Source organism: Suncus etruscus, chromosome 4 (assembly GCF_024139225.1).
Source record: "Suncus etruscus isolate mSunEtr1 chromosome 4, mSunEtr1.pri.cur, whole genome shotgun sequence".
Classification (NCBI taxonomy): Eukaryota; Metazoa; Chordata; class Mammalia; order Eulipotyphla; family Soricidae; genus Suncus; species Suncus etruscus.
Window position 1 is genome coordinate 114818334 of NC_064851.1, and position 14707 is coordinate 114833040.

The following is a 14707-nucleotide window of genomic DNA, read 5'->3' on the forward strand; positions in this document are numbered from 1 at the left end:
AGAGAGGAATAGTCCTTTATAAGTGTCCGTTTCCCCCTTCTGGCTTTGTTAAATGACTTTAGCTGGGAAGGTAACAGCACCCTCGACCTTTTCTGAACACCAAGGTACAGGGTGAACAGGATGAGGTACCATCTCGTCCACTGGGGGCTGATGCCTCTTCTTGATTTTGTTAACACACATCCCCTGCTGCATGACTCTCTTCTGGAAGCCAGGGGGCGCTCTCACCTCCCGAGTCCTCCCCAACATCTCTAGCAAAATCTACACCAGGGAAATAACTGAAGTTTTAGCCATTTATCTCCACCTCAGTAGTGAGGAGTGGTGACAGGCTGGAGAGACCAGAAGAATCGAGCTTTCCAGGTTCTGGCAAGGGTGTGGCAAGGGATAGAAAAATGGGGTACCGTGGCCAAGACTGTTCTAACCAACCTTCAAGGAAATTTACTGCCTATGACAGATCAGGGGGCAGAGGATGATGAAATGAAAATTGAACCATTAAAGCAACCTGAATTTATGTCCTCGGGTCAGTGCATAGGCTGTGTGCATGGGGGATGGGTGCAGGAGGAAGTGGGGAAACTACATTTGTTCTTAATGGAGAACTGGAGAGATAGGCCAGAGTGTAAGAGACACTGTGTGAATATGCACTGAGCAACAGATACTGGACTGCATAGCACCACCAGCCCGAAGGGCCGCCAGCACTTTCAACACCACCTCTGCTCTGCTGCTAGTGACTTCGGCCAACAAATAACCTCTCTTCCCAGTACCTGTCGTCTCACTCGGCCTATTGTGGTACCCTGACGAAGCTATGAACATTGGGGTGACAAAAATCAACTTTTGTTCTCTCTAACAACTTCAGTTTGGCAGAAAGCATAGTTCACTGTCATCATGGAAGAATTGATCCACACAATTGAACTGCTGTTGTTTTTGCTGGAGCTGCTGTTGTCTTTGTTTTGTTGTTTTTGTTGGCTAGAAGGGAGTGGGTGTTGGGGTCCTGGGGGAGGGAGGTGGCGGACACTAGAGATGGGTGTGTTGGAATTATGTGTGTGAGAAACCATCATTAACAGTATTGCAAGTCACAGAACCTCAAGTCAATAAAAAAAAAACAGGAAAACAAACACATGAAAATATCGCTGGCTGTCAGCTAGAACCTTAAACAAAAATCGAGAAATTTCTAAAAGTACAAGGAAGGCACGATATTCTGTGATCATAGGTGGGTGGCCAGAAGAGAAAGAGGAAAGCGGAAATATAGGGACAGGATTTATTTTCAGAGTTAATCTGGAACACCTCTGGACTCACAAAGAAGTAGCTTCCAAGAGTAATAATTTTCATGCCAGTTAGAAAGTAATCCTTTTTGGCTAAAGATGTTGGATCATCTGAAACCAATTTCTAATATTTCCCACAGAAGACTGCCAAAGCTAAGACTGCCAAGCTGTAGTTGGAAAAAAAAAAGATATTTTGGGCAATCTAGAAGCAAAAAGGGGCACACTTTAATAACTATGACATTATCTAGGTAGTATCTGTGCAGCACCATAAAACACATATGCATATACATGATTCATAGTGTTTGTATGGCTGACTTACTCATTATTATAATTATTCATCCTATAAGAAGTTGCTTTAACTCTAAGTAAACCTATGGCTTATAGATATAACAAGAAATAACATTTCAATTAAATCAATGTTTTGAAAGTAGCAACTATTTTATAAACTAGAGCTCTGTTCTTAATGAATGTATCAGTCTTAGAGACTGCATTAGAAAAAAGGAGTAAAAGTTAATATAAAATTTTATATTTCACCTTATATAAAATTATAGCATGAAAATCAGAACTTGTAGATCAGGTAAAAGAATGATCTGGTGTTCAAGGCAAGGTAGCATAAATGTAAAATGACTTTTAAAAAGCTTCAATTTCCCACAGACAAGCTCAAGAAAGTTACTAACAATTAATCATATTAACATTTGTATAGCTCTCAGAAATTTCAAAGCAGTTTAACACCTATTATTTCATTTCATAAATGCAACAAAGATAGTATTCTGCAAAACAGAAATGCAATAGGTGTGTAGGCAGGAGAAGAGGTTACATATTAGAGGCAGATGAATTTGTTCAACAAGTCAAAATATTGAATTCAATTACTGAAGCAAAACAGCTTGGATTCTATACACCTCTGATTGTCTGCCTTCTTGGGTAGATCAAGGGCAAGAGTAATTTCCATGTATTTGCATTAACAGAAGTTTACAGTAAAAGGAACAGAACCCAAAACTTTCTGAGAAGAAAACCTAACTACTACCCTGGGAATTTTCCCATCTTCTGTGTGTCATCATGAAGACTGAAGGCTGAGGAAAAAATGAAAGGGGGTTCATTCAGCTTTTGGCAGTCCTGCTTCTGTGACCCCAGCTCTACTCTTTCTCTCCAGGACACCTCTCTTCTTCCAGTTTCTGAGCAGAGAGGTTTTGAATTCTAGGTCTTTGCTTCTTTTGCACTGCTTCTCCTTGCCCTCTGGTTCTAGAATCTTTCCCAAAGTTGTTGTGGGAATGCAGCTACCTCTCTCACAGGTCCCCAACCATCCATGCACTTGAGCTAGTTGAGCAGCCTTTCTCTTTGGAAAAGTTGCAGTGAGTTTCCTGACCACCAAACTCAGTGCAGCCTTTGTGAGTGGCTCTGTGTGGCCTCCCACACATGGCACACCTGCCTGTCTTCCCAGCTTTGTTCCTCAGGTGACGCTTCACCTTGACCTGAAGGTGAGCTGGCAGTTGCTGAAGTGCCACTCTAGTCACCAGAGAGCTACTCTGCTTGCTTCTAGTCAACATCTAACTTCATGCCTTCTAGCCTTGGAAACTCTTTCTGGGTAACCACACCTCTAGCAGAATCAAGCCTTGGACTCTTCTGGAAATCCTTGCTGACTCCCCTGTAACTTAAACTGGTCGCTCCCTACCACAAGACCTTGGCCCCTACCTCTTTCTTGTGGCTAGAAACTGAACATATCCTGCCCCCTTCTTCCTGCTGATGCTGAAGAGGCCCTTGACGGCAGGGACCACATGTTCTCATTCCCTCATTATCTGAAGAGGGAGCACTGGGCCTTGTTGACTGGAGACACTAAGTTAGCAAACATCTGTGGAGAAGACGCACTGTTTTGGGAAAACTGGGGCCACTCCCAGGTTGTGTAGTAGGGGTGGAGGTGGTGGCTCCTTGGCCCAATCAAAGCATGTTTGGATAGGAAGTGAGTGTGAAGCCATGTTTGGCTCAACTCTTTAAAAAAGAAGTTTGCTTTTCTTTACTTTTTTCTCTTTTCTTTTTAAAGTCCTGTTACTCATCCTTTTAACAAGGAAGCAATCAGAGCCAGCAAGTCTGAGTCAGAGCGGTAATGTGCAGCTGGTGGCCCTGTCTTGCTCAGGGCAGGGCAGAAGACTTCATGAGCCAATGGTCCGGCCTGAGAAGTCTGGCTATGTGGTCAAAGTTCCACCAATGGTCATGGCACAGGGTCTGGATATGGCAGGTGCCACATTTCCACAAAGGCAGAGAGTCAAGGGGAACTGGTGGGTGAGGCCTTCTGCCAAACCTATAGGAGTTAGCGAGCCACCCAGTGAGACTGGCAGGAGGGTGAATCTGTGCACAATCAGGTTGGGGGCCCAATTCAGTATCTACCTGGGAAAGGAGAAGGGGTGAGCATGCATGTGAGAGAGCATGCAAAACGGGGTATGTTTCCCTGTACTATTGGCTATAATACTGCAGACAAAATGCTTACGACTGTTCCCATTCTACTGGATGACTCACTCTCCTTCAAAGTTAGCAACTCCCCAACATTGCATTTTAAGTATTCACAAGAGGAATGCAGCCTACCTCATTCAAAAAAAGCACGAGGAGAGCCAAGATTATAAAAGAATCTGGATTCAGTTACAAGCCAGTTTCTGGGGGCTATTTGTTTCAAGCATTTATTTTTTTCTCTTCATTAGCATAATTTTAAAGAGGTGCTATGAACCCTGAGTCCTGTTGTTTGAGTGGGGGGCCACAACACTTCTTGCAAGGACCCTAGAGGGACTCCTGACAACCCTGGTACCATTGCAAGGCGCCTCCAGTTGTACCAGAACAAAGAAGGTGGGAGTGATGGTCAGTGCAAAGCACTGGAGGAAGGAAGAAATCGATGAGGAAGAAAGGCGGTGGGAAGAAGAGAGACTGGAAGGAAGGAAACTGCAACAGAGTGAGAAGGCTCAGAGAGGGGAGAGGAAGACAGTAGCTGGTGTGTCTGAAACCAGCACAAAGTGACAGAAAGCTGAAGGCTTTGCCCTCTGGGAGGTATAAGCAGAAGCAAGATAATACAGATAAGGATGTGTGTTATCCATCTTGGAAAAACACAGACAACCAATTCCATTCAGATTTTATACCAACACTCAAATGCATTTCATGATCCGCTACTCAAATTTCTACTTTAATTAGGAATAAACTGCTCTGACAATTTCTATACCTTCTCCTGAGATGCTCTCAATCTTCTCCAGGCTTTGTCTCCCCACAACATGCTTCTATACCTCTACTTGTCTCCTTACTTTCTTTGCCTATTTTGTTCACCATTTCTTGCTGTTACCAGTAAATATATAAATGCCCAAAGTTTTAGATCTCCATGCAAGGTCAGAAAGAACACACTGTGTAGCTGTGCATGCACATGATGTGTGTGTGTGTGTGTGTGTGTGTGTGTGCAAATTTAATGAGAATGCTAACAATGTGTTACGAAGAATACACCATTTCCAGTTGCTGTGTTTTCAATCTGCATCCACACTCCCGCAAGCCATTTAGATATCAGCAGCACAAAATTGGCTACAGGATACACTGAAGAGAAACACTTTAGAACTCGCTCAATAGTCACCATCTATCAAAAGGGAAGAGTTGGAAATCCTTTACTTTCAATCAAACAGCACAAAAAGGATCGGAAAGGTGAGGCCACAGTTTTATGCCTCTATCTGAATGTCTCTTTCACACCCCTCAAGAGTTTCCCTTTGCAGGACTGAGGAAAACAATGAAGAGACTAGAAATGCAGAGCTATTTACTGCCTCTGAAGCAGTGGGCCCAGACTTCACGTGATTCCACAACAAGAGAAGGAACTTGATCCCCCAGTAAAAATCAACACACAGAAAATGTGTGTTGTTCTGCACCATTTTCATTAAATGGAAGCTAGCATTTAGTTTGGGCTTGCATGCTTGCACAAGCTAGCTCTCTTTCTTGTGGATTGGAAATAAAAACCTACAATAAACTACTTTGACATGGAAGACCCAGAATTCTCTATATATGCCAAATCGTCAATATAATGGCACAAACAGATATCTCTTTCTGGCCATGTTAAAGTACAGAAAGTCACTTCCTTGAGTTAAAATCATAACTATTTTCTCCACTCTAACAGCCTAGTTTATCTGGTATCAAAGCAACAGGTGCTCCAATTTTAGAAAGAAGAGGAGTTGTGCTTACTCTTCATGACGTAAGTCATTGATGCTGCGATCCAGGGAGATCATGTCACTTGCCACCATGTTGAATCCAAATTCTTTAATGCTGGCTTGAACTGCTGACTTAAATTCTGGTCCCAATTCCAAAGGCTTGGCGTACTCCCCGGGGCCACCGACCACTCCTTGAGGCTCAGGTTCTTTAGGTTCAAAGTTCCCAAGAATGCCTGAGTGGAGCACAGGTTCAGGGTAGGTGAATGTCTGAGGCTTGAATGTGAGATACTGCCTCTGGATGATGTCTTTCTGGTTATCTTCCCCAGCATGGCGCTCCTGTTCATTTTTGACCTTGTTTTTCCTTCGGATCGACTCTAAGTCTACTTCAATTCCTTCGACGTGGGGCCAGGGCACCACAGGTTTGAATCTGTCATCCCCGGGAGCTAGTCCATTGCCTCCTCGGTTCGGGAGAGGGCCATCAAAGCCTCTATCTTCCTATACAAAAGAGGAAGGAGGACATACAATGAATATACACAGGCAAACCAAAACAGTGCCTTTGACACCAAAATTTCTCATTTCAGAAGAGGTAGAGGCAACCATAAGGAAGCTCAAGATGTGAAGCCAGCAGACCAGAAAGTGGGAATGTCTTGTTAGTAGATAGCTGTGGGGTGGGATGGATATGCCAAGAAATAGACTATTTCCCTGCCTTAGCAAGGCACAACAAGAAATGATCACATATTTTTTTTTATCTCTCTCATCATGAGTTTAACTCTCTTAAAGAAAGACCCTTGTAATAAAGCACACAGTAGGCCAGTGCACGGAGGTGCTCAGCTTTCTAGCTGGCACACACACTTAGCTGAGCATGTGGTCTGCTCTGTGGTCTACCAGCTGTCTGGTGTGTGATAAATAGAACTTTGGTGCCAGCAGTAGAGCCATATGGTGACAGTGGCGTCAGATGTCCTCCATCATCACAGGCTGGCTTCATGACCCTAGTGGCAGAGGAACAAGGTAGGGAATGCACTCCACTGCCCAAATGGGTATTTTCTGCTCAATGATCATTTAGTTAAAATTCAGAACTTGGAAAAAAAAAAAGCTCTAATTATTGCAGCTCGGTGTGAACTTTTAAACCAGATTTCGCAGGAAGGATATTTGGGCAGCACTGTCTCCCTTTTCTGCATGATTCTCTCTCCTCATTTACGAGGTTGCCCTTTCACTTGGGAACCCAGGCTCAGTAGCTTCTGTGGATACCATGTGAAGCCTGAATGAGCCCACGACTTAGTCCTATAGACAGCACCTTTTTTCTCCACATTAGTATCAGCCCAGTGGCTTTAAAAGATATGGATGCCTGTGTCCCACCCCCAGACATTGTGATTTAATTGGTGTGGGCAGCCTGGGTTTTAAAAGCTTCCCAGGTGATTTTAATATGCATCAAAGCCTGAGAACTCCAAAGGGAGAGCCGCTAGCTATAATTAGATGAGGGGATTATACAGAGTGTGCACCTCTGGGGAAGAGGTGAGGTGAATTCAGAGCAAGAACAAAACAGGGGAACGGACACAGCCTGTCACCTCACTAGGAGGTGACTTGAGTCCTTGGTAAGTTCATAAGGGGCTGATACCAGCTGCTCTTGGCTTCTCTATGGTGCTAAGAGTTACCTTGAAAGATTGAAACCTTTGTTTTATTGAGTAAAGAAAGAAGTAGGTGCTAGGATTCTGTTGGTTTCTTTAGAGACAGAAATCTCTGCTGGGCTTCCATTTATTTGTATGAGAACCTAGTTGACTTGGTTTTTGTTTTGTTTTGTTTAGGTTTGATTTTTGGGTCACACTTTGTAACACTGAGGGGTTACTCCTGGCTATATGCTCAGAAATCACTCCTGGCTTGGGAGACCATATGGGACACCAGGGATCGAACCAAGGCCTGTCCTGGATCAGCCACATACAAGGTAAATGCCTACCACCATACTATCGCTTCAGCCCCTCTAGTTGACATTTTTGGGAAGGACAAATAAAGGACTGATTTTGGAGAATAGAAAATTAAAAAATTGAAGGGGAAGAATAGATCTATTTGTTTAGGTAACATTAAGCATATCTTACATTATTCTGAAAATTCAAAAGAGCATGTGTATTTTAAAGCTGGTGTTCCTCCCTTCCCTTCACAAAGGTAATTCTAGCTTTCAAGTTCCCACATATCTACAGAGTCATCACATGCGTACACGTGCATACCTGCATATTTACAGTGAGATCATTTTTTTGAACAGAGGACAGGAATTTTAATGAGCTCATTAATGAAAAAGGAAACCTTCTGATGTTACAGCCGCCTCAACAATGACTCCAAAGAACAAGTCGACAAGCATCCAAAGGGCAGCCAAGAATTTGCAAGGAGATGCAAAATGGGTCAAACTGGCCACCCCTTGTAATACCACAATAACTGCATTCTGCACTCTCTGAGTTCTGTTTTAAAGGGACAAGAATCTATGGTGTTACTGCCATGGTGCCAACATTTACAGGACTGTAAAACAGCTCAATGATAATGAGAGGATGAGGTAACCTAGAAAGCTGAGTCAGCTGGCATACCCAGTTATCTTTTTGATCCATGAAAGGTTTTTTTTTTTTCCCATAACACAAAAACTAAATTTAAAATGCAACACTCTGCTTGATTATGTAAGTGTGGTATCTTCTTTCAGGCACAGGCTATAGTTAGAGAAGGTTTTCCAAAGCAGGCTCTGCCTGTCACCTAGAGAAGGCCAGGTTCCTGGCTGGAGCTGAACTGGTAAGCACTAGCAGCAGTCTTACAGGTTCTAGTAGAGGTACAGAGGACACACATGGTCTTGTCATAAATCTTATGTTCATGAAAAAAGGAGAAATTTCATGGGAATGAGCTTATTCTAAGGAGAGGCTGAGTGTGACTCTATAACAGAAAGACAGTTACTGATTGATGCTCAAGGCTGATTCTGATGATGACAAGTGGGTCCATTTCTCCTCCTTAGCTCTTGGCTCTCTCTGAAATTCTAGTCACTTAAGGCAGTGTCATAAGTAAATTAAAATAGACAAAGAGTTATGAGAGTCTGTAAGATACTGGACCCAAGTGGATGATGTTAAACCATGGATTGTGCACACGCTCATATGCATGAGCGCACGCACATACTGACACACAAAAGAGAGACATTCCTTCCAATTTCAAATGTTCATATCAAGGTTCCAGTGGGTGAAATGAGAGGAGGTAAAAATGAGAGGATGATGTAAAATAAAACCCACGGGTTGTGAGATCTCCCCATGCACCATATTTCTATTCCCAAGTGATGGGTCTGAAGAAGCAGGGTAGTGGTGAAAGATTAATAAACCAAGCCAGTCAGGAAAATCAAGGGGTCAATGGCTTCTCCCTTGTGGTCTCTCCTCTACTAAGCCAACAACTGACTTTTTTTAATTATCCCAGAACAAAATCCACCAAGGAGGGGCAGAGCAGACTGATCCTAGATAGGTTTCTCCATATCAAAAGAGAGATTTAACAGAAAGAGGAAGATGGGGGAACATCTTTGTTTTGTGTTAATAGTTGGGTGTCATCTTACAGGAGGAGATAACAGCAAATGCAGAAGAGTGGATCTTACATGTAATTATCTGTCACCCTCCATAACCACAGTGTAGATACTCTGCTGTCTAATATTCCTTAACAATACTGCATCTCCAAAGACAGTTGCTCAGGATACCAAATTATGAGATATGGGGTTTAGGTGGATATCCCTTGTTCACCCACCTCAACAAGGTCTAAGATTCAAAATGCTTCTCTTTCTCCAAGAGATGCAATTATTTGGTTTAGTTTTGAACCCCACTGAGCTGTACTCAGGGCTTACTCCTGCCTCTGAATTCAGGGATCCCTCCTGGCTGGGCTGAGGGAACCAGATGGGATGCTGAGGATCAGCTACTTGCAAGGTGAGTACCTTTCCCACTATACTATCTCCTTAGCTACCAAAGTTGCCATCTTTCCCCTGATTTCAGAGCCGTCTGTTTCATTGTTAGCATTGCTGGCCTTTGTAATAGTTCTCAGAAGTCTACCTGTCATTCCATCTCAGTCCAGGCTTATCTCACTTTGCCAAGCAAGGTGACTGGTTATTTTGAGTGCTGTTTATTCTGACCACCCACTTCCTTAGTTCAAAACACACTTTTGAGCTCTAGTTCTTACGAGTCAACTGCTTCCTAAACCCGTCTATCCCTGTCTTTCTGGTACATTGAATAGAGACCAAACTGGATTCCCCATTCACATCACAAACCAGGTTCACGGATTCTCTGCCCTATGGTAAAGACTGGTGCTACCATTCACTGCACTGACCAAGTCCAACATTTGCATTCTACCTTCTACTTCCTGTTGTCTATATTCTACTCTATTGGCACCCAGCTGCTAAATCCTACCCACTTCCACAGCTGCAGGATCTTGCTATTTTCTTGTATTCTCCAGGCTAGTGCCTTCAATCATGACCAGCCTCACCTCTAAAGTGGCTCACTATTACAGTTGCAGTTGTGACCACTGGCAAACACTGGGTTCTATGTGCTTCCTGTATGATAATGTACTTAATCCCATGGTAGATTTCAGGTAGGGTCCTATGGTTTCTCAGGAAATCTTACCCAGAAATTTCTAAACATCAGTAGTAGTTTTCAGGGTTAAGATTTGAATGTAGGGCCCGGAGAGATAGCACAGTGGTGCTTGCCTTGCAAGCAGCCGATCCAGAACCTAAGGTGGTTGGTTCGAATCCCGGTGTCCCATATGGTCCCCCGTGCTTGCCAGGAGCTATTTCTGAGCAGACAGCCAGGAGTAACCCCTGAGCAATGCCAGGTGTGACCCAAAAACCAAAAACCAAAAAAAAAAAAAAAAAAAAAGAAAAGAAAAGATTTGAATGTAGGAAACTTTGCTCCCTCAGCCACTCTCTCTGCTTCCACACTCTGCTTCTTACTTACACACAGGTTTTTGGTTGTGTTGCTGTTGTTGTTATTGTTTGTTATGAGACCACATCTGGCAATACTCAGGGCTTATTCCTTGGCTCTGTGCTCAGGGATAACTCCTGGCAGCACTCAAGGGACAGTATGGGGCGTCAAGGATTGAAACTTGGCTGAGTGCAAGCGTGCAAGGCAAGTGCCCAACTGCTGTACTATTGCTTGGGCCCAGACACAGGCTTTTACTGCCCCTCTGCATTTCTATTCAACACAGCAGCCATAATGACTTTTTTTGAATTGCAGTCATGAAGCAGCTCATTTTCCAGCCAACCTCCCATCTCTATGCCCTCTCCTTAGGAGGGGTTACATTTTTTTTTTTTACAGATGTTCATAGGTTTCTCAGGCTCCTGTCACCACCTATCTCTCTACTGTACCCATTAAAGCAGAGGTTGTTTAATTTTTTTTTCTATAAAGAGCCCAAACATAAGCATTTTGGCTTTGCAGATCTTAAGGCCTTTGTTGCAGCGCATCACATCTACTATTACAGTGTATAAAAAGGCAGTCACAGACAATATACATAGGAAAGGGTGTAGTTATACTCTAGAGACATTGTATTTACAAAGGCAAGAGGGGGTTGGATATGGGGCCAATCCCCATACTAGGCTGTAAGTTCTGTGAAAGGGAGGAGCCATGGCCCTCATGTACACCATCACCCCCAATGCTGACCATGGCATGTAACTCAATAATTACTGAGTAAATTAATATGTCCTAAAATTTCAGACTGATTATAAGAGGTATTTAAAGGGGGAAAAAGGGAGAATAGAGAGCATGTTATGGAAATAAAGGATCCTGGATCAGAGAGAACTTTTTTGACAATACTAGATGAATTCTGTTAGAAAATAGGACATAACTTGATATTCATTGCACAGTCTTACACTTCATAATACCACATTAACAGTTATCAGAAAATTGAATTTGCTCACTTCTCAAAGCTTGTATGTCATTAAATCTGAAGGCAAATATGAGAATTGTCTGTCTAACCCCTCAGTCAATTAAGAATCATGTCAAATCTTAATGTTCTATGATTCAATGAATGGCTGCAGAGAAGAGCAAAACTCAAGTCTTCTGAGAAGGAAACCTCTATTTTCTTTCCTGAGAGTGAATGAGAATCAGCAGGTTTGTGATTCTCTAGCATCACAATACTTTTTCCCAGCATCCTCTCATTTACAGTACAATCAAAATCAATGAATCACTGTAAACTAGGAATGGAAATGCGAATCGGTCATCTCTGAAGATCTCTATGCTCACAAAGATGGAGACGTAATGAACAACACAATCTCTTGTCAGCTGATGGTCAGAGAAAAATCAGAAATTAAATCAGACTCATTACTACAACTCCCTTACAATTTGCAAAGGTCCATGCTCCCCCTTCCCAATACTACTTTTGCATTTCATTTTCCCCTAAAGGGATTTTGAATAATGATCTTTAGAGCAAATGAATGCAAGATAAGCTTGTTGGGACCTGGAATTCTAGGTGAATGTTAGAAAACTAAGCGTGTGTGTGTGTGTGTGTGTGTGTGTGTGTGTGTGTGTGTGTGTGTGTGAGACACCACGGAACTTGAAAATGTCACTGTCCTCACTCCCATGAATGAATTATCTACTGAAAGACAGACTCAGGAATGATTCCTACTCTTGTTTTGAAATGTTTAATTTTTTCTAAGTATGACCAAGAAGGTAAAAAACAGGCTGAAGGAAACACCATGATGATATCACAGAAACTACTTTACCAGGAAACTGAATCCTGGGATTCAGAAATCCTCTTGATACCAGCACCTTTAATTAGTAAAGCCTCATCAACATCCTTCGCTACTTCTAGAAAAGAAGCAAAAGGGCCGAGAGCACAGGGAGAGAGATGTAAGATATTTGGCCTGCAGTGGAAGCAGTGAGAAAACTGTGCTTGAAAGGCCCAATGTGGCTGGAACAATGTGGGCATAGGTTGAGCTACACCAGTCTCAGTCTCCTGGTGTCCCTCTGGCAGCCAGAAGTGGATTCTGCTGGTCTGTCTCTTGCTGACTTTGGCGACAGACTCAAAAACATCATCCATCTAGCCATCTAGGAGACTGGGAATATTAAGAATGGGGATCCACAGCCTATTGGGTATGGGGAAAGCCAGGTAGCTGAAATACTGGGTCTGAACTGAACCGGGGCTTAAAGTGGATCAGTGTAAGATTAAACGAAGCCTTTCCTGTCCTTGATGATCTAAGATGTCAGCCCTTAAGGAAAACATCCCTGTTCTGAGCAGTCTGGAAGGTCAGTAATTTAAGAGGAGATGTTATGCCAGTGTGTGTGTGCCAGTTGCTAAAAATGGCCAGGAGCGGGTCATCTGGAGAGTTTTACGCTCCCATGGATGAATTATCTACTGAAAGACAGACTCAGAAAAATTCCTACTCTTGTTTTGAAATGTTTATTTTTTCTAACTACCATGATCCAAAAGGTAAAAAACAGGCTGAAGGAAACATGATCATATCACAGAAACTACTTACCAGGACAGCAGCTCTAGTACTACTGTACATTTGACTTTGGTTGGGTGGCCCCTAGTCAACATATAAAATCACACTGATAAGTATAAATCTATACAACTTCAAAATGTAAGATGATAAAGGTTATTTCACCATCCAATTCTCTTCTGTAGAACTCTTCTATAGAACTTGTTGGACATGAGAAACTGCTTTTAAGTATCTCATAGTTCAAAAGTCTGGAGTTTGCTCCAGGGCACCTTCTTCCAATCCTATCAAGTCTTTTGAGAATTTCTGGCACTAGCTATTCCACAGTTCACCTGCTCTGCAGATCAGACTGGAGGCTGTTTGTGGAGAGTGAAATTATATCATTATTTACCCACAAGCCCCCAAGCACTGTATGGACAATCAGCAGACACTTCTCAGTGGAAAAAAGAAAATGGAAAGTACCTATTGTAATTCATCTCTTGTTACCTAAAAGGATTTAGGTCAACCTTGGTTACATTATCTTATTTAGGGGCTGGAGATATAGCATGGAGGTAAGGTGTTTGCCTCTCACGCAGAAGGTCAGTGGTTCGAATTCTGGCATCCCATATGGTCCCCTGAGCCTGCCAGGAGCGATTTCTGAGCGTAGAGCCAGGAGTAACCCCTGAACACTGCCGGGTGTGACCCAAAAAACAAAAAAAAAAACAACAAAAAAAATCATTATCTTATTTAAATTGTTGGGCATGATTTAAGCTGGCAATTTTGGAAATTCAAATGAGATAGCTAAAAATAGAACTTTCCCATAAAATGTAAAATTTGAAAAATCTTTATTTATATATTGTTTTGGGGCCACACTCAGGGGTTATGGTACTCCTGACTATGCACTCAGACATCACTCCTGGCTTGGGGGACCACATGGGCCAGGGATAAAACCCACGTTCATCCTGGATCAGCCACGTGCAAGGGAAATGCTCTACCGCTGTACTATCACTCTGGTCCCTTCTTTTTCTTTTTTTTTTTTTTTAAAGTTTCTTCTCTAGATTTGGATAAATCATAGTGGTGGGTGAAATGTGGTGCTATATGAGAAGTGAGTACTGGGTTTAAACACAATAAAGCAAAATCTGATGGTGTTAGTCTTCTAACCCAATGCACCTTGCAAATAAATAATTAAGTTTCTTGCTAAATTTGGTCCTTGTTTTAAAAACAGTTCAAGGGTATTCTAATTCAGCCAGGCAAAGTATCAGGTTATATTCAAGGATAAATATATTAAAGAGAGACAGGCAATTAAAGAGCAAAATAATGTCTACAATAAAAAAATAACAAAAAAAAAAGAAAAATAACAGGAGAGCAGGAGAGATACCATGGAGGTAGGGCATTTGCCTTTCATGCAGAAAGACAGTGGTTCAAATCCCGGCATCCCATATGGTCCCCCATGCCTGCAATTGGCGATTTCTGAATGCAGAGCCAGGAGTAATCCCTGAAAACTGCCAGGTATGACCCTAAACCAAAACCAAAACAAAACAAAAAACAAACAAAAAATGATAAGTAACAAGAATATTCTTTTTTTTTTTTTTTTTTTTGGTTTTTTTTTGGTTTTTGGGCCACACCCGTTTGACGCTCAGGGGTTACTCCTGGCTATGTGCTCAGAAATCGCCCCTGGCTTGGGGGGACCATATGGGACGCCGGGGGATCGAACCGCGGTCCTTCCTTGGCTAGCGCTTGCAAGGCAGACACCTTACCTCCAGCGCCACCTACCCGGCCCCACAAGAATATTCTTTAAGAAACATATTTGTAGGGCTCCTTCATGGCCCAGAGGAAAGTTTTTTGTTTTTGTTTCTGTTTTGGGGCCACACCCAATAGTGCTCAGGGATTACTTC

The 14707-nt window shown here is 42.6% G+C and overlaps 1 protein-coding gene across 1 annotated transcript in view; it reads right to left on the reverse strand.

Moving 5' to 3' along the window:
* GALNT7 (polypeptide N-acetylgalactosaminyltransferase 7) overlaps nt 1–14707 on the reverse strand; it is a 153708-nt gene that overhangs the window by 65370 nt on the left and 73631 nt on the right. Inside the window, exon 2 of the mRNA XM_049772672.1 lies at nt 5445–5905. Within this exon, the coding sequence (XP_049628629.1) occupies nt 5445–5905 (461 nt within the window). The remainder of the gene's footprint in view (nt 1–5444; nt 5906–14707) is intronic.